Source organism: Orbicella franksi, chromosome 10 (assembly GCF_964199315.1).
Source record: "Orbicella franksi chromosome 10, jaOrbFran1.1, whole genome shotgun sequence".
Lineage (NCBI taxonomy): Eukaryota > Metazoa > Cnidaria > Anthozoa > Scleractinia > Merulinidae > Orbicella > Orbicella franksi.
The window spans coordinates 8,225,897-8,244,277 of record NC_138154.1 but is presented as its reverse complement, the minus strand read 5'-3'; the positions used below and the strand labels follow the sequence as shown (position 1 = coordinate 8,244,277).

At 38.6% G+C, this 18,381-nt stretch overlaps 4 protein-coding genes across 4 annotated transcripts in view; 1 reads left to right on the top strand and 3 right to left on the bottom strand.

The window, feature by feature from the left end:
• Positions 1–18,381, bottom strand: part of LOC145500997 (uncharacterized) — a 383,300-nt gene that overhangs the window by 258,708 nt on the left and 106,211 nt on the right. The window lies entirely within an intron of this gene.
• LOC145501112 (uncharacterized) overlaps positions 1–18,381 on the top strand; it is a 42,824-nt gene that overhangs the window by 22,534 nt on the left and 1,909 nt on the right. The gene's annotated exons all lie outside the window — the stretch shown is intronic.
• LOC145501584 (uncharacterized) lies at positions 3,177–12,811 on the bottom strand. The gene is made up of 4 exons (XM_081481027.1): positions 12,662–12,811; positions 12,007–12,072; positions 4,854–4,940; positions 3,177–3,921 (listed from the first exon to the last, which is right to left on the bottom strand). Exons 1-4 carry the CDS (start codon positions 12,809–12,811, stop codon positions 3,178–3,180), a joined length of 1,047 nt encoding a protein of 348 aa, XP_081337153.1. The 3' UTR covers position 3,177.
• Positions 13,336–16,459, bottom strand: LOC145501581 (uncharacterized). Its single transcript, XM_081481026.1, has 4 exons — positions 16,442–16,459; positions 15,312–15,461; positions 13,739–13,855; positions 13,336–13,578 (listed from the first exon to the last, which is right to left on the bottom strand). Exons 1-4 carry the CDS (start codon positions 16,457–16,459, stop codon positions 13,336–13,338), a joined length of 528 nt encoding a protein of 175 aa, XP_081337152.1.

Here is an 18,381-nt window from a genome sequence, read left to right as displayed (position 1 = left end):
TCGTTTATACAATAATCCACCAAAATGTGAACATTTAAATGCAACTTTCCCACATTCTAATTCTAGCGTTTCCAAAAGGCTCGAAAACTTGACGTGTAAAATGTTTGGTATGAGATGTTAAATTTAATTTTACTACTCGGTTAAAAAAGTTTTGACACGTTGACTTACGCAAGACTTTGAAATATGAACATGAGCCACGAGAACCTCGAGATTATTTTCTTTTTGCTGCCGCATTGCAGCGGACGGTAGATTTTGCGATATTCCGAAAATGCGTCTTAAAAATTTCATTATAATATACCGTGTGTACTTTTTATGTTTTAACAATATCTATTTTTTAACTTGCAACGAGAACCTCCTAAGATGTCTGATGATCAACTAACTTAATTTCCTCCTGGGGAAATATTATGATAAAATGTGTGCTTTACAGTTTCATTTTACTTTTTAACTCCCGATCTACAGGGCGTATCATTCAACAACTGACGCAAGAAACAATTCATCCAGTGGTTAAAACGCGATCTACCGAGTTACATTTTTGAAGACACTTTTGGCAACCAACTAACAGACACAAAAAGACAACAAACAAATGCCCCGCCCTCATTTTAAGTTAATAATTTTGAGAAAGTTGCCAATTTTGAGGATCCTGATCCGAAAGTGCTTACAGTTGAGGAAACTGTTTTAGAAATCTCGGCGTCTGTCTGTTCTTCTGCCAACTTAGATTACTTAAGACCCTGTTCTTCCGCCATAAACCATTGTGTTTGTGCTTAATTCAGTTTCTATGACAATGCATACACTGAAAGCCAGCCAATCGAGATAAATTGTAGTAAATTTTCTCTAATACAAATACAAATGGTGCGTTTTCATCACGTTTTATAAAATGCGCGGGCTGTGACTGGTCAGTTCGAGTTCATTATTGAAGAAATAAAAAACGTATCCGCATTATTGAGTTATTTAAGCACGTGGTGATTTTTAGAACACGACAGAAGTGCATAGAGAAGTACGAGGCGCAGCCAAGTGCTTCTAGCACTTCTCTCGTGTTCTTAAAAATCACCACGTGCTTATATAACTCAACAATGCATTTGGATACGTTTTTTATTTCTTTAATAATGAACTCGAACTGACCAGTCACAGCCCGCGCATTTAATCGAACATTGTATAAAACATGCTGACACCGGAATGGGGCGACTGCAAGGCTTGCTCGTAAGTGTTCACATATCGAGGAAAGATTTAATCAAAGTTTAGCTCAAACTCGCTCATGAGGTATGTTTTGTGAGAGTCACGAAGACTGTCCTTGACGTCCCCAGGAATGTGGATGTACTCTTCGGAGAAGTAGGGAAACCAGCCCATTAGGCACTTCTTTGCGGCGTGGTAGTACCTGACGGTCTCACGGTTGGATGGCCTACAATTTGCCCAATCTCCATTGATGGGATACATCCATCATTCTTTGTGGGAGAAGATGACGTCGAAGGGAATTGTCTTCTTTTTGTGGCAGAAGTCTAGATGACAGGATTTACAGCTTTTTGCATCCTCCGACAGGAACATCAACACAAATGAATTTTCGTTGTGGTAAATCTCAGAGTACAAAGGGGTGTCAGCTACTTCTGTTGATACGCTCGTGCTTGTAGTTGGCTTGCCCCGCGCTGGTCGATAGGGATATTTGTTCTTGCCTCCCTTCTTCCCGGCTGTCTCTTTTCGGACGTTATGTTCGGCAAGAGCCGTTCTACTACAAACCTTCTTTGATTTCTTTCGGATGAAATCGAGGTGGGCGGCTAGAATTGACTTCAATGCAGCTACTGCCAGGGAATGCTTGCAGATGTTGTCGTGCTTGTACCGTCCACACACACATGTCGCATGATCACTGTAAACTGAAACCTGCAGTGTTCCGTTTTTAGATCCGGCACTTGCAACTTCAAATTGCAGAACTCCACCAGTTTGCATACTTGCTTTTCGCTGGATGGCACTGGGGTGGTTCAGAAGTTTGAGAACTTCCTTTCTGAGGGCATCAGCATTTTCTTTTGAGTAGCCATGGCTACTTACCAGGTGTGTGACGATGTCTTCATCTAGGGGCCTGAATTCTGGTTCATCAATACCGGAAGTTTCCAAAGTCGGCCACGGTGCATCTTTTTCCTTAAACATTTCCTCTATTGAAAGCTTCTGTACTCCGCGGATGTACTCCTCCCTCATTTGTGGCGTCCACTCGAACCACACATCGGCTGGCACTTGCAAATAGGTGGCATGATCGGCAAGGATATATTCATCACTGAGCCCAGCGATTGCAGAGTGAAGCTCTTCCATCTGGTGCGCATGGACAACCTCAAAAACATTTCATGTAAACTGAATCTTGTTCAGCTGTGAAATACAGGGATTTTCTTTGAGGAACGTTTCCTTGGCAGACCTCATGACGTTATTCATTGATTCTGAATTGTTGGAATAACAGCGAGCAGGTTTGCCGTCATCTTCTACTACCATTCCAGCTTCCTTTCGGACATTCGCGACCATGTGAGAACCCATCATTTCAAAATGCTCGTCGAGAAAGGACCAAAACTTCGGTTTATACGCCTCGTCCTCCCTCTTCAGAACCTCCCGCTCTCGTCTCTCTATTTCCATCTTTGCCAAGTCCAAACGTTGGCGCAAGTCTTCTTGATTATCAGCATCGAGTATACCTTCCTCTTTCCCATGAACGCCAAAAACCTGTTGCAGGAAGAATCGCTGTTCCTTTGTTTTGTGAATTCCCGTTGTTCTTAGCTTCTCCTTGCAGTTGGTCTCAAAGTGTTTCAAACAACGTAGGCTCCTTGCATTTTTCATTTCATCTTCAAAGGCTTTATAGAGATTCTCTTCTCCATCGGTAATAAAACCTTTTGCCTTTGTTATCTCCTTGCATTTTGCTGCACACGTCGATGCAAGAGTCCTGTAGGCGGCATAGGTCTTCTTATGATGAATCATTGTGGGACCTAAAAAAACAGGGCTTTCATTCGTCCTCTTGGACTTCAAGAGTTGATTTTTGTACACAATGGGAGTAACTTCAAACTTCCCCATTTTGAATGTTGGGTCAACACAGAATGGGTAGGAAAGTATGCCTGATGTGGTGTACTTGGACAGATCGGAACACATGCTGGAAGTTCCTAGAACCCATAGATCTTCGGGATAGTCGGCGTGGTGCAGAATCAGGTCTTCCTTGTCTCAGGCATACTTCAAAAGATCTTCAACGTCATCCTGTGTGACAGTACTGCTCATCCTGGACTTTGCGTTGTAAATTTGCTGTTTCCCACGAGGCAGCTCCGACACAGAAGAAGCACCGAAAATTCCACCAGCCTTTTTCCTCAGGTCGCTGTAAACTCCTTGCGATCCTTTCTTCTTCACGTTATCTTTAATTGACCCAAGCATGCTCTTAAGTGGATAGAACAGCCTTGGGTTCGAGGATCGGCTGTTACCATGCTTCTGCACCTCTACATCATCAACTCGTCCTTCAGCGTTGTCAACATGGTATTGTAAAAGACAAACATTGTTAACGATGTTTCCTTTCATGTCTTTCAATATAAATATTGAACGCGCAAGAGATGGTGCAGCTTTGTTCCTCCTGGAATTCTGAATTAAATGATAGTTTTCCATGGAAGATAGCGGGGCTTTCTTCTTATGCAGTAATGACCACATACCATCATACCATTCTATTGTCCACACTGCACATTGTAGAACGCCGTCGTATACACCATTCATATCGGCTTTTATGTCTTCCCAGTTGTCAAACCATTTCAAATCGATCAGGAACGAAGCATTTTCTCTCACCTTCAAAGGTTGACAGGTGCATTTTGCGCATGTGAGGCTGTGTTCGCTGATGATTTCTAAGGCTTGATCGACTGTGTATCTCTCAGGTCGTCCCTTCTCAAACAACGGTATCCTTTCGTCACCATTCCAACATTCCTTTGTCTGCAAATGTATAGAAGGACAATACATAGTCAAACAAAGTTACTGCCGGAAAGTGAGTTACAAAATACGTCCTGTTTTTACTGTGCAGTATAAAGTCAAAATTGTATCTGTCTAAAGGTAATTCTTGCAGAACCCGGCTTATGTTTTTACCAACATAAAAATAAGAAAAATGTCCTTATTAATTAGTTTTCAAGGTTTCAAAAATCCTCTCCGCGTGAGTGTCTGCTTGCATACACTTGCAGTTTTTCCTAACAGGTTCGACGAAATGAATGAGGTTCACTTCATTCATTTATTTCTTAATCCACAGTTCTGTTCATGTCTTCCATATATTCACTATGTCAATTTAATAAGAGCTCTGCCTAGGAGATACATTTTTTAATCCCCGACATAACCTCCAGATGCACAATGGAGGGGGGCTGGTGGATGCCACCCTTCTCGAGGTAGTTTTCAGTAGTTTTGAATAAGGAATTTCGCATGCGAAATGCGAAACATTGAGCAGCTGCTAATTAATCCCTTGCGGAAATTATGTCAGCTGTGTCCGCGATGTTTGACGTTCCCGTGACAACTTGATAATTAGCAGCATGTCAAGGGAAAAAACATAATTCCACCTTGCACAAGTCTTCTGGCATTTTTCGATGTCCGTCATTTCCAGACTTTCTTAGAAAACAGTGCAAATCTAAGATTGCGTATCTAAGTGGGTTGTGGGGGGGAACCTAGGTATATATGACGTCACATCCACCACAAATGATGTCCTCTTGTAGAGTAAGCTGTTCAATAATAGAACGAAACTGCGGTACATCATTTCCCCCCACCACCATCCCCTACCGCCATAGTGGTGGGAAATTGCTTATACGTCCGAGGGATAACACTTTCGAAATAACGAAATTGTAGTATATTAAATACAAAAAAGATCCCGATTGAATTTCACCTACCTTATATAAGGTGCACGACAAGTCATCGTTACTGATATCAGAGTCACTGAGACCTGAAACTTGGGGTAAAAAAGAACATAGCTTTATCTGATGGCATCGCAATTGAAAGGTACCTTATAAGGAGGCGACAAACGAGTCGTCAAAAATATATATCCCTGACATGTACCAGGCATTTTTTCCTTCCAATGGTAACTAAGGTGACTCAAAGCCACTTTTGGGCCGTCATGCATCACGCAAAGATCCTTTCCCACGCCCTGATTATGGCTGCTCGATATTTTTTTCCATCTTAACAGATGTGCATGATATTTTATTTAAACTAGAAGCATATGATCGATATTTTTTTGGGATTTGCACAACCCCCTCCCCATCAAAAATCTAATGGTCCACCCCTAACAGAAAACACCTGATCGTTTGAGATCGAAATTTGGAAAAGAGTTTTGGGGTCTTAAAGAGCGTTTGAGCGAGGGTCTTCGTTTTGTAGTTTGACCCAGCCTAAACTACAAAACAAAGACCCAGTCGGTTTCACGTCTTTTGGCATCTTAAAGAGCGTTTGAGCGAGGGTCTTCGTTTTGTAGTTTGACCCGGCCTAAACTACAAAACGAAGACCCCGTCGGTTTCGCGTGTGATAGCGTCCGATAAAGTACTTAAGCCTGATTATCGATCATTATAACTGCCTTGAGTTTGAAAGGCCTAAACTTATATGAACTCTTCGTTTTTCGGTCTTTAGTCTTCGGTCTTCGATCTTCAGTCTTCGATCTTCGGTCTTCGGTCTTCGTTTTGTAGACACCCTGATTTTTATTGTAAACAATATCTTACTGAGTGTATTTTTCTTGTGTGCTAATTGTTGGAGAACACAGAGGTCACTGTTATGACAGAGATGTTAAGAATGGCTGACTGTTAGGATCGAGAAACGCCGGTCAACGTCCCATTTGACAAATCGCTCATATTTTGCCCAAAGATACCCTTAGGTGACCTAATTCTAAAAATCATATTTAAAGGTTCCACCGAATTTTTATTTTTCAGAAATTCGCGAAAATTTGAAAGCGCGGTCAAAGTGCGGTTTTTTGTGTAATAAAATGACCGAAATAAGGTGCGAGGATGAAGCGCTGCTAAAGTCTTAAAATAAATTCAATTGACTTCAAACTTCACATAAATGTGGAACAACCACTCTAATTTATTCCTCGCTTTAAACTAATCTCAGATATGTTGATATAGTGGTTTTCCGAACCATTTTAAAAACAGCTATGAAGCGTGTGAAAAATAACGGCAATATATAGGTCATGTTTAACAGCATAAAAATGCATCTGGTACCTCACTTTCCGATTATTTTACTTTACAGCCTTAAAATATCATTATTAAAGATATACCATGCCAAGTTTCATGCTCGAACTCGCAGTATTTCCCTTTGTGAAAAACGAAAATCTATGTCAATGTGTCGGGCGCAAATAACACAATAATTATGCACGAACCAGAGACAAATCAATTTCGATGGCGAAAGTAAAAGGCTATCATTAATTAGAATCCCGTCAATTCACTGCTATCAGTAGAAACATAATGTCCACTGCATAAAAACTGTTTTTAGACGTTTTCCAACCATTGCGCGTTAACTTTGTATAATTTCGTGTCCGCCGACATGTCTAGTTTGTCATCGCGTGTATTTCCTTTATGTCAACAACACTTGAATGGTTGTCATAACAAACGCAAGAGATTTCCTGGAACCTTAATGTTTTCGATTCACCAAAACGCTTTAAGTTCGTTAAGACACAATAATGGGTCAACTTGGAATGCTTTTTAGCATCAAGGACGTTAAAGGACTGTAAATTAATCAAGTTGAAATATCTTGAAGCAAATCAAAATCGCGCCCTTATTCTAAGTTGGTAAACAGCCGATCTCCGTTCAAGTTCAAGAAGTCGAGCGGTTAATCCTGCAATGTATTACCGGTACAACAAAATCAAACCGAGCTCATCAAAAGTGTAAGTTTAAAAGTGTAGTGGCAAGTTCCAAATAAATTTCGCCTATATAAATTGGAAACAAGATGTGAAACGGTCTGACCTGAAACAAACAAACAAAATATTAATACGACTAATTTAACCCGAAAATGTTACAGAAAACATACCTAAAAGCCGTCGATTCCCCTCGATACCACTCCGCATTGCCTTAAAGAGCCCAAGCTTTCTGCTGTAAGAATCAGGGGCCTCATGAATCTGTATTTATTATATCGGCAACCATGCTGCGTGGCTGATATTCGAGACTCAGTAAAAGTTGTCACACAACCGTACGAGCAGCCCAGTCACGCTTTTACTGCTCTTGCGCAAATGTTCAACATTTCGCAATTTACATAAGCTGACTACAAGTTTAAAGTAGTGACAGTAGATTGAAATGCGCTTTTTAAAGCTGTCCTATCGAGGAACAATTATTTCTTGTTTTTGAATGGCTCTTAGTTGTAGCTACAGTCGGGGAGGGTGGGAGAGGGTTTCCCGGAAATTTCGGATATCTGTATGCTGTGGAAGATTAAGTGGTCTCCAGCTCTTAACGCCAAGCCACGAGTCAAGTCAGTCAATTTGCCATGCTTAACCGAGAAGAGTGATAGTGAGCCACTAGTGGAAGGACTACAGATTGTCCCTACGCTTAACCCTAATAGGCCTCTGTGTTATTCTAATGAACTGATATGCTGAGCTCGCTGCAGGGGGGTGGTGAGATGAGAGACCCTGGGAACGAGGTTGAGACGATTAACGATCCTCCCCCCTCCTCCCCCCCTCCCGCAAGAGGTGTTTGCTAAATACCGATGAAGCCAAACACCGGCAGTTGCTAAGAATACTTCCGCCAAGTGCAGTTGTTAGTAAAATACTTCAGAAGTGCCGAGTTTGGAGCTTTTCCGCGCACGAGTGGGAGAGGTACATCTAGTCCCATGTCTTCGCACCCGCACGGTAGCATACACAGTTTCATGTTCTTTAGGTTACCCTCCATCGCCAAGACACAGGAGTCTTGCTGGTCGTGTACCAAAGGATGCTGGAGCTGGAGTATTTCTACAACTTCCTTTGCCTTTGCCCAGAGACAAGTGCCTCTCTAAAGTAGACAGTCTATAAAAGACAGGGATGCAGCGGCCTTGAAGACATCAACACACCCCTACCGTGCATGGTTACTATCTATGAAAACCTCAGCAGACGCTTCCTCGGTCATACCCGTTGATAATGGCACTGACGTTAAGGTCGCAGTCAGTCCTCTCGGTTAAGCATGGTAAATTGACTGACTTGACTCGTGGCTCCCGGCCACGCCCATCTAGTAGTATGTCACCCCACTATGTGTCGAAAGAAAACTTGAGATTCTCTCAAATACGATTAACATTTCAACCAGACCGACTGCGTGTTGGACAACGCTAAATTACAATGTGCAACAGGCTTTTCCGGTTTAACTGTTTTTCCACCTGTTCACGGTCAATGCAATATGCGCGCCAACGGTTAATTGACTCAGCGGAGCTACACTCAAAATTATTTAGCTTAGGGACTCCTGTGATACTTCAAGAATCATCTAGTGTTTCGGTGTTGGCGTTAAGAGCTGGAGACCACTTAATCTTCCACGACATACAGATATCCAAAATTTCCGGGAAACCCTCTCCCACCCTCCCCAACTGTAGCTACAACTAAGAGCCATTCAAAAACAAGAAATAATTGTTCCTCGATAGGACAGCTTTAAAAAGCGCATTTCAATCTACTGTCACTACTTTAAACTTGTAGTCGGTTTATGTAAATTGCGAAATGTTGAACATTTGCGCAAGAGCAGTAAAAGCGTGACTGGGCTGCTCGTACGGTTGTGTGACAACTTTTACTGAGTCTCGAATATCAGCCACGCAGCATGGTTGCCGATATAATAAATACAGATTCATGAGGCCCCTGATTCTTACAGCAGAAAGCTTGGGCTCTTTAAGGCAATGCGGAGTGGTATCGAGGGGAATCGACGGCTTTTAGGTATGTTTTCTGTAACATTTTCGGGTTAAATTAGTCGTATTAATATTTTGTTTGTTTGTTTCAGGTCAGACCGTTTCACATCTTGTTTCCAATTTATATAGGCGAAATTTATTTGGAACTTGCCACTACACTTTTAAACTTACACTTTTGATGAGCTCGGTTTGATTTTGTTGTTGTACCGGTAATACATTGCCGGATTAACCTCTCGACTTCTTGAACTTGAACGGAGATCGGCTGTTTACCAACTTAGAATAAGGGCGCGATTTTGATTTGCTTCAAGATATTTCAACTCGATTAATTTACAGTCCTTTAACGTCCTTGATGCTAAAAAGCATTCCAAGTTGACCCATTACTGTGTCTTAACGAACTTAAAGCGTTTTGGTGAATCGAAAACATTAAGGTTCCAGGAAATCTCTTGCGTTTGTTATGACAACCATTCAAGTGTTGTTGCATTAAGGAAATACACGCGATGACAAACTAGACATGACGGCGGACACGAAATTATACAAAGTTAACGCGCAATGGTTGGAAAACGTCTAAAAACAGTTTTTATGCAGTGGACATTATGTTTCTACTGATAGCAGTGAATTGACGGGATTCTAATTAATGATAGCCTTTTACTTTCGCCATCGAAATTGATTTGTCTCTGGTTCGTGCATAATTATTGTGTTATTTGCGCCCAACACATTGACATAGATTTTCGTTTTTCACAAAGGGAAATACTGCGAGTTCGAGCATGAAACTTGGCATGGTATATCTTTAATAATGATATTTTAAGGCTGTAAAGTAAAATAATCGGAAAGTGAGGTACCAGATGCATTTTTATGCTGTTAAACATGACCTATATATTGCCGTTATTTTTCACACGCTTCATAGCTGTTTTTAAAATGGTTCGGAAAACCACTATATCAACATATCTGAGATTAGTTTAAAGCGAGGAATAAATTAGAGTGGTTGTTCCACATTTATGTGAAGTTTGAAGTCAATTGAGTTTATTTTAAGACTTTAGCAGCGCTTCGTCCTCGCACCTTATTTCGGTCATTTTATTACACGAAAAACCGCACTTTGACCGCGCTTTCAAATTTTCGCGAATTTCTGAAAAATAAAAATTCGGTGGAACCTTTAAATATGATTTTTAGAATTAGGTCACCTAAGGGTATCTTTGGGCAAAATATGAGCGATTTGTCAAATGGGATGTTGACCGGCATTTCTCGATCCTAACAGTCAGCCATTCTTAATTTGTGAAAAGTTCTATAAACAAATGCATCTGGGAACAAATTAATTTATCATGGATGCAGCTTCTGAGAGATCCCCAATATTAATGGAACATACACTGTTCAGACAGTACATGTAAAAGAGTTTAGTAATTCATTACTTATGATTGTAATGCTTTGTTTGGTTTCTCTGTATTTACAGACAACTTGATGGGATTATAAATTCTGCACCAAGTTCTTTGAATAAACTGACTTGGAGGTTCAGTTCTGCAACCCATCCTGTTTGTAGTAATATCATAGCTGCAACATTGTGACAGATACACTGCATTACATTATTAAGAAACACATATTAACTAATTGTTTTTACGTGCCTGTTAATTTAATCAGTTTTTCTTAGAGATAATTTACTCGTGGTTTATTTAAATAATTGGCTTTTTGGCTTTAAAATGATATTTATTGAGCTTTTAAATCAATTTTGTGATAATCTGCATTGGACATGGCATAAATTGATATTTTGGCAACACGAAATGGAGAACTGGGTCTTAAGCAAAGTTGCAGGATTAGCATTTTTGTAGAAAGAAAGGGTTGAGAAATTTGTGACATTCTACAGACAGCCTTGCCATTCGCAATGTCTGATAAGGTTAATTTGGTCCATTCTGTTGTAGAAATAGTGTTCTCTAATTTATAAATTATTTCAATCTGTTGTTTAAACGATTGCCTTATAACCCCATGTCTGGCTTTGGTGCATGTAGGATATTGATGTATTTTTTATCCATTTTGCTGTAAATTATCTTAATTGATGTGTCAATCAAAACATATCTTGGATATGCTGGGCTCTTCTGACAAATGTACCTATGCCTCATAACCTTTGAGTGCATTTGGCTGTGTAGTGCAGACAAAATACATGTACATAATATAACTTCCTCTTAGCTCACTGATAATTCTTGGTATAATTTAATCATAGCAAAATTAATCAATGGAACCCAATCGCAGCTCTTGTAGTCCACAATGCCAGTCGAGAAAAAGAACAAATCACATTGAAATTGAATAATAAAATTATTATTAGAAGCCTATGCAAGTATTCATGATCAGCAAAAAAAAATATCGTAATTACCATTCATGCGAGGGTGATTTTGCTTATTGCAAACCCTTCTAGCAGGAGGAGACTCCATACAATAGTGAAGATGGCTAAATGTATCTTTGGGGACAAGTTAGAAAACAAAACTTTCCAACTTTTCACATATGTATACTGTTTTGGTATTTTTGTGAGATTTCATTTGGTAGAGATTCAGGGACTGAGTATATTGTAACCACTACATTTCAATCAGTCCCCACAACAAAAAAATGTGTAAACTTCTTTTGTGTGGGAGTCCCCATGTTAACAAAGGAAGAATATAATGATTAATAACAATGCCTTGTCTTTCTGAATAAGGTAGGAAAGAACAAGAAATGCCACCAAAAAGCACAGAAGACAGTTCTGTTATGTGATCAAGATTTTTGGTAGCTTCCCAGAAATCCTTGAAATCGTGGCTCTATATTTCATAATCACACCATCTTACACCTCGATCTGCTGATGTAATACTAGTTCTGGCTGAAACTATTAAATCATTCGCAATTTACCTCATACATGTTGGATTATTTTCATTAGCAACAACATTCCAAAAAATAACTGAGGAGCTCTGCTTTTAGGCTGGCCTAAATCTATATATTATGGTGTAAGCAAGATAATTAACCTACAGTTTATACTTTCACACAGAGTTTACGATTAGGCAATCTTGACATGTTAAGCTAGCTCTTATGGCTATAGACATGTGTTTGTGAAAGGAAGCCTTATGAAATCACTGCTGACCACAACCTTAATTATTGTTCCCTTCAAAACTTTCAAACTTTTCCCAACCCCTATTGGTACCCCCTGTCATTTAAGTAAGACAAAATCAGAACACAACCATCCTCTTTAAATGCGAAGTACAATACCTCAAAAATTCTCGGCATGTCTCCCAAATCATTTTCCCCATTTGGATTATCTCCATTCAGTGGGTCCTGGTTGAATGCTATAAACGGTTATTAAAAGATAATATTGAAACTTGATTTTTAGTTGGCACTCAGTATTCTAGAACATATTACATGAATTCAAATGTTTTATGCATTTGATAGCACATGAACAAAGTAACATAATGTGATCATTGTCTCAAGATATATGAATTGTGCTTTTAACTCAGTCAGGAGACGTGTTGTCACTGAAAGATTTTCCTTTATATATATAATAGGTTTGGTTTTACAATTTCACTTAAATCCAATATCTCAGAAATATAACACGTTCACCAACCTAGTCCCTATGCATACTCTTAACCTCTGTCCTATTGTCCACGCGAAGCTTGGGATCAGGTGGGTGAGAGAGTTCCGGGCGAGCCTCTCTCTGTGAGGTCGTGTCTCACAGTAGGGTTCATATTTGACCCAACCAGAATGGAAAGGTGTAGTATTAAAGCTTTTAATTGTTGCTATAGCAACTAATTTAAACATCGCAAACATTACAATTTGCAATTGTTCATTGATGTACATGACATTCTGTGACAAAATCAAGCCAGGTATATACCTCATTATGTTAATAATATTAACAGATTCCCATCACCCTGACCAACAGGGTTTCCTCTAGGAGAGACACCTCCTTCCGAAGTTCATTTGAGGGCTGCTCCTCATGCTGAAGATCTTCCAACTCAACATGTACAGGAGTATTTTTATTCTCCTCTTGGGGTTGGTCTTCTGTCAAGCCAAGTGCCATTTCGAAAGAACAATTATTATATATCATGTTATTGTGCATTATAACAGGTTTTACTGGTGCAAATTTAATCGGGGTTTTTCAACTTATTGTCAGATCAGATGTTGTAGCAACAGGGAGTTTAAAATATCTATTTAATAAGTTCAATTAGTCATCAAGTATTGAAAATAACTGAGTATTGCACTGGTCACCTACTGATTACCAGGTCACAAAATATTAAATTTCAGCTGACTTTTAAAATCTTATTAATTTTATAGAGTCGCCCTGTGGTGATATAATTTATGTATGTTGTGATAGGTTGTACAGGGAATCAATCATAATTAAACACATTGGTTCCTCGACAGGCGATAATTTCATGACTACTGTACATAATATCCTTCCTTTTTTTCTCATGCTAATTAGGGGCATAAATGTTATTTAAACCCCACCAGGATTACAAAATTTAAATAATAAATGAAAAACAAAATGAAATATATAGTAGTTGTAGCTAAATGACGACAAAGTGCAAGTGTGCTATAATTTATCACTCATTTATATAATGAGTCAATTACAATTTGATTCTTTTTTACACTATTACCATAGTGAAGCCACTTGATAAAAGATGGGTCCATTGAACCCAAGGGTACTTTGTGTGCCCTACAACTTGCAACCATTGTGTCCCCTGTCTTCTTGGAATGGAGCGCTGCAAGTGGGGTGCTGGCATTAACAGCAAAAGTTATCAGTTGTGAAACACCATTAACAACCACCTTTTTCAAAAATTCTGTGATTTTCTGTTGGAAAATGAATGTAACAATTTACTATCTCAATCACTGATAATCAGTATTCAGGTTCTACTGGACACTATTAAACTATTAATTAATGTCAGTGGTTTTAATAATTTTATTGCTACCGGTATTAACACTATGTATAAAAATTATTAAGTGTACTTACCATGCTGGATATTTCTACATTTAGCAAATTTAATCCCTCTTTAGAATAGGCAATTGCCTTATCACTTCCTCCTCCAATCATTTTGACACTGCAGAAAGGATTGATCCAGGTGTGGACCTATGAAAGAACATTAAAATGATGAATATTATGCAGTTCCACAAAATATCCATATCCATAACCTCAGGGGAGGTTACACTGGAACTCTCTAAAGCCAAAAAAAAAAAACGCACACAAGAGGAGCAAACATTCTGCCGAGAAAGGAAAAAAGCATTTCTCTGTTTACAATTTGATGTAATAATATTGTAAATTCAAGCACAGATTCTTGGATAATAAAGTTTTGGTATAATTAAGTTAAAATTATGTCTATTAACCCAAAGGGAACTAAAGTTATCCAAACAACAAAATTAAAGCCCTGAAGTAATAATTGACAAAACTTATTTATTAATTTATAATTAAACAGTCAAATTGTGCGCAAACTTGATTTTGTTTTCACAGAAAGCAGATATAAAAATTATTTAAATAAGAAATAGATAGTATGCTGGACAAAACTGTTCTGGATCGACATTTTACCACAAAAGATTAAAACAAAGTTGCATGACTAATTTTGTGATTGTCTTAAACTCTACTAAATTCCACACATGGAAACTTATTTTTATATGGATCATGCAAGAAAGGCTTGCCTTACACCTTGTCCACATTTGGTAAGAGAGTCACAAAAGTATGTAAAATCATGTGATTTCTGAGAAATAAGAGTCACATTTAGAGTGTTGTTTTGCGAAGAAACGCTTTACGTGCTGGTGGATTTTTGGGCACGATTTTGACAAGAAAGCATAAGAAAGACTTACAACTTTATTTGGCCACTGAAATACGATACTGTCTTCAGAGACTGATCTTCTTTGAAGTCTTTAAACTGATCTTGCCACTAGACCGGTCTTCCGCATGTTTTGAATATGGCTGCCTTTAGCTCACGCTTCGCACAAGCCACAATTGCACAAGATACTACTGTGTTAAAGCGTGATTCGCCAAGAACCTCAAACAGTGCTATTTTTGTTTTTAGGAAAGTTTTCGGACCTTTTTCAGAGCTCACCTACCAGGAGCTTGCCATTTTCTCACAATTTCTTGCTTAACAGCTTGAAATAACTTTCTTTGGTTTGCCTTGTGGCCTTCAGTGGTAGTAGCATCACAACTTGAATCTTTGCTTATCTAAGCCACTGATGTATTACAAGATTGTAGTGCTGTTTAGATGAATATCGCTCCTTCTTCATAACATCTCGTCTAATTCATATAAGAATTCCACAAACCCTCGACAATGTTCTTCACACAACAACGCTGATCTAACACTACCATGTCGATGTAAACTATGACTATTTTTTTTCTCAGAAATCACGCAATTTTCCATACTCTTGTTATTCATTCCACAAATTTAGATTCTCTGAAACTCAAGTCTACCTTGCGTGAGCCATATGAAAATAAATTTCCATATGTGGAATTTAATGAAGTTTAAGACACTCACTTATTTGCAGCACTTTGCTTGTTCTATCCAGAACAGTTTTGTCGAGCGTACTATACATACCTGTCCAATACTTCCTTTGATTTTTTCAAATACTACAATTTGAAACCAATCCATGACAGGCAACACCTCAACCACATCACATTTAACTGAAGCTTTCATTTCTTTGATGGTCTTCCAAGTGTTAGTTTTTGTTTTAATTGATGCCAAAAACTGCAAAATGAACATTCAACACTCAAAGTTTAAGCTAACATGTTTAATTTTAACCAAGGCAGCTCCATATCTTAAGGTTTCTGTAGACCACCACGGGTGTCCTTTGCGAAAAAAGCTTATGAGCACGCAGCCGTAAACATAACCACTATAAACTATTATATCTGGATAAGTTTATTAATAGTTTTTTTGGCTTAATTTTTTCTAACCACGAGAAGAGCATGTCCTTGAAAGGGAAACAAACTTTTGTCTCCTGAGCAGGCAAGTCACACTCATCTTTGTATCTTTTACTTCTATTAAAGTGAAACCTATATTAAGCGGATGGCGACAACTTTTGAGTGTTCCAAATACTTTTTCAACCTCCTTTGTGGGGAGAAATAATCTGCACATGGTTATTAGGCTTCCTAACTGTGGGACCATGCATGTAGGTGAGTTTAAAGGGGAGCTGATGACACCTCCTTTTATCTATGAATTTTTTCATAAACATCTGTTAAATGTTCATGAAAGATATGCTGCACCTATAGATCTTTTGCAAATGAAATGTGACCTACCATTGCCTTAGAAAAATGGTATATGCAAATCCTCATCCATCGCACTTGTTCACCCTTAAGGTGGGCTCTAATCACCCTTTGAGTCACATCAATGGACTGCTCTGAAAGCTCATTTCACAATGGCATGAACCTCATTGTCCATGCTATGAGAAGGCCCTGAGATTAGACAGAAAAGAACAACTTACAATTTCTTTCAAATTAATTTATTTGTGAATTTTTTATATATATTTATAATATAGATAGGACCCTGCGTGAGGTCTGGTTGGTTAAAACCCATGTTTGATTAGAGTATAAAACATAGAAAAAGCATGTTTTATTGTTTTTCGTCACACTACCTCAGACTCTATATCATAAAGCAGAGCTGTGTATAATTTATGCATGATAAAACACTCCGGATGTTTGTGAACACGTGCAAAGTGTAAAAACCCTCACCTGAGGCTCAATGAGCATTGTCTACTTTTCATGGGTGTTCCTCTTTGAATTGAGAGAATTGACTTGATAGTTACCTTGTTGCCTTCAGCAAGTACCATTAGATCTTTCTCTTACCTTTCATCTAATTTGAACTCGTCATCATGGACGAAAGTGAAACGCTGAACTCGTCCTTCAGTTCTGTATTAAAAAAGCAAATTTTCCTATTTAAAGCAGCTAACCTTTTAACTTCTGGGTCATTGGATGTGATAAGAATGCTGCCCTTGGGCACATACATCCCAGAAGATTTGGTTAAGGAACTCCCCCAGGCTATTGGAGATCAATGGATCATCTATCATCACAATCAGTGTTGATTGCAAAAGAACTTCAAGAATCTTTTCCCTGAAAAAATAAAATGTCTGTGTTAATTTAACTCATGGTATTCCCATGAACCTCCAACAAGGGATAATTAAAAATTTCTCTAAAATAGTGTTAACTTGTGTCAGCATCGTTACAAGCTTGTTGCATGCCAATTATAAAGAAAATCGAACGACCAGATTTTTTGCAAATAAACAAAACTGATTTTAAATGCCTGATTATATTTGTTTATGTTGCCATGGCAATGGCATATACGATGTTTGTGTTGTTAACTTGCTTGCTACCATTTTTGGCGACCAAAGGATCAAGTGTTATCAAGAAAAAGGTAAATGAAACTTAGGTTTCAAAAACTGTGTTCTACAGCTACCTTAAAGGCTTGTTATGTTTAACAAATAGATTCCATGTTGCCGTGTGTCTGTTCAGTAATAGATCACAGATGACGTCAAAATGTGGTAAGAACAAAAAAGTGGCACACAAGGCAATAGCCGAGTGTGTCACTGATGTTCTTACCACGTTTTGACGTCTTCTGTGATCTATTACTGAACAGACACACGCAACATGGAATCTATTTGTTTTATATAATAACGAAACAAACTACTACAGATAAATCTTTTTTTTATTTCAAAATCTTTCAACATAACTCGAAAGGCAGCCTCTGCCCACTTTGGTGAACACGCAAAAAGCCATTTGACGTAATCTAGTGTCTATACGAATTGAAGCAATCTCATTGGTTGCTATGCGTAGCAAAGAATTTTGATTGGTTCAGAAAAATCATGCCACTGTCAAACTTGACTCAAGCGTCGCTTCTCGTGGAATGAAAACTTACAGCGAAAGCAGAATTGAACTGCGAAATCTACAAATCTTAAAGAAAATGCTGGATAGGTCAAGTCAGGTGTTGTCATCAGAGCAGCCCTGTGAGCCGAAAAGCTTGGATGTTGCTTCGAATATTGCAGGAGTTGAAAAACTACGCTCAGAAAACTTGTGGTTGCGGTCAACCTGGAGGCCATTCGATTCAAGTTTTGAATGAAAGGAACATCAGTGATGGTGGAAATTTGTGTCCTGTGTGGTTGGTGATTCTCAAATCAGTGTGAAATAGTGTCGGTGACACCTTTTAGCTGCGAGAACCAATTAAAATGCGAGAATAACTTGGGTTATTAAATATTATTAAATTCTCAACCTCGGATAATGCAATTCTAGCTTTCTGATTGGTTCACTAGATCTTGGTTACCAGCCATTATACCTGTGTTTGACCTTATATGGAAATGAATGCAGCAAATGTCGTTCACCATGAAATTTTTCCTGGGAAGCCTAGTTTCGTTGACAGAAAAAAAAAGGATGAAAAAAGCAGATTTGGTGAGCTATCCACGGAAGAAATACAAGAAATCATGGACAAGGCTGTCCCAGAAACAAAAAAAAAGCCACAAAGTTTGGGATGAGATTATTTATCGGTATGTACCCGTTAATTTTCAATTAAAAGTTGCAAAATTTCAAATACGACCGTCGAGATTTTATGCATTCGTGAAGGTTACGTAACAACAACAACAATATTTACCTTAATGTTACAGAATGGCTTGCTAGTCCTGGTG

Excerpts from the sequence above, each read along its gene's own strand:
- LOC145501581 (XM_081481026.1), bottom strand. Across the intron at positions 13,856-15,311 it reads TCAAAGGAAGTATTGGACAG|GTCCACACCTGGATCAATCC; the intron begins GTATGTATAGTA and ends GTTCTTTCATAG. Across the intron at positions 13,579-13,738 it reads ATGTAGAAATATCCAGCATG|AAAATCACAGAATTTTTGAA; the intron begins GTAAGTACACTT and ends ATTTTCCAACAG.
- LOC145501584 (XM_081481027.1), bottom strand. The coding sequence starts at position 12,811 with ATGGCACTTGGCTTGACAGAAGACCAACCCCAAGAGGAGAATAAAAAT. Across the intron at positions 12,073-12,661 it reads AGGAAACCCTGTTGGTCAGG|GACCCACTGAATGGAGATAA; the intron begins GTGATGGGAATC and ends GCATTCAACCAG. Across the intron at positions 3,922-4,853 it reads TGTCGTGCACCTTATATAAG|ACAAAGGAATGTTGGAATGG; the intron begins GTAGGTGAAATT and ends ATACATTTGCAG.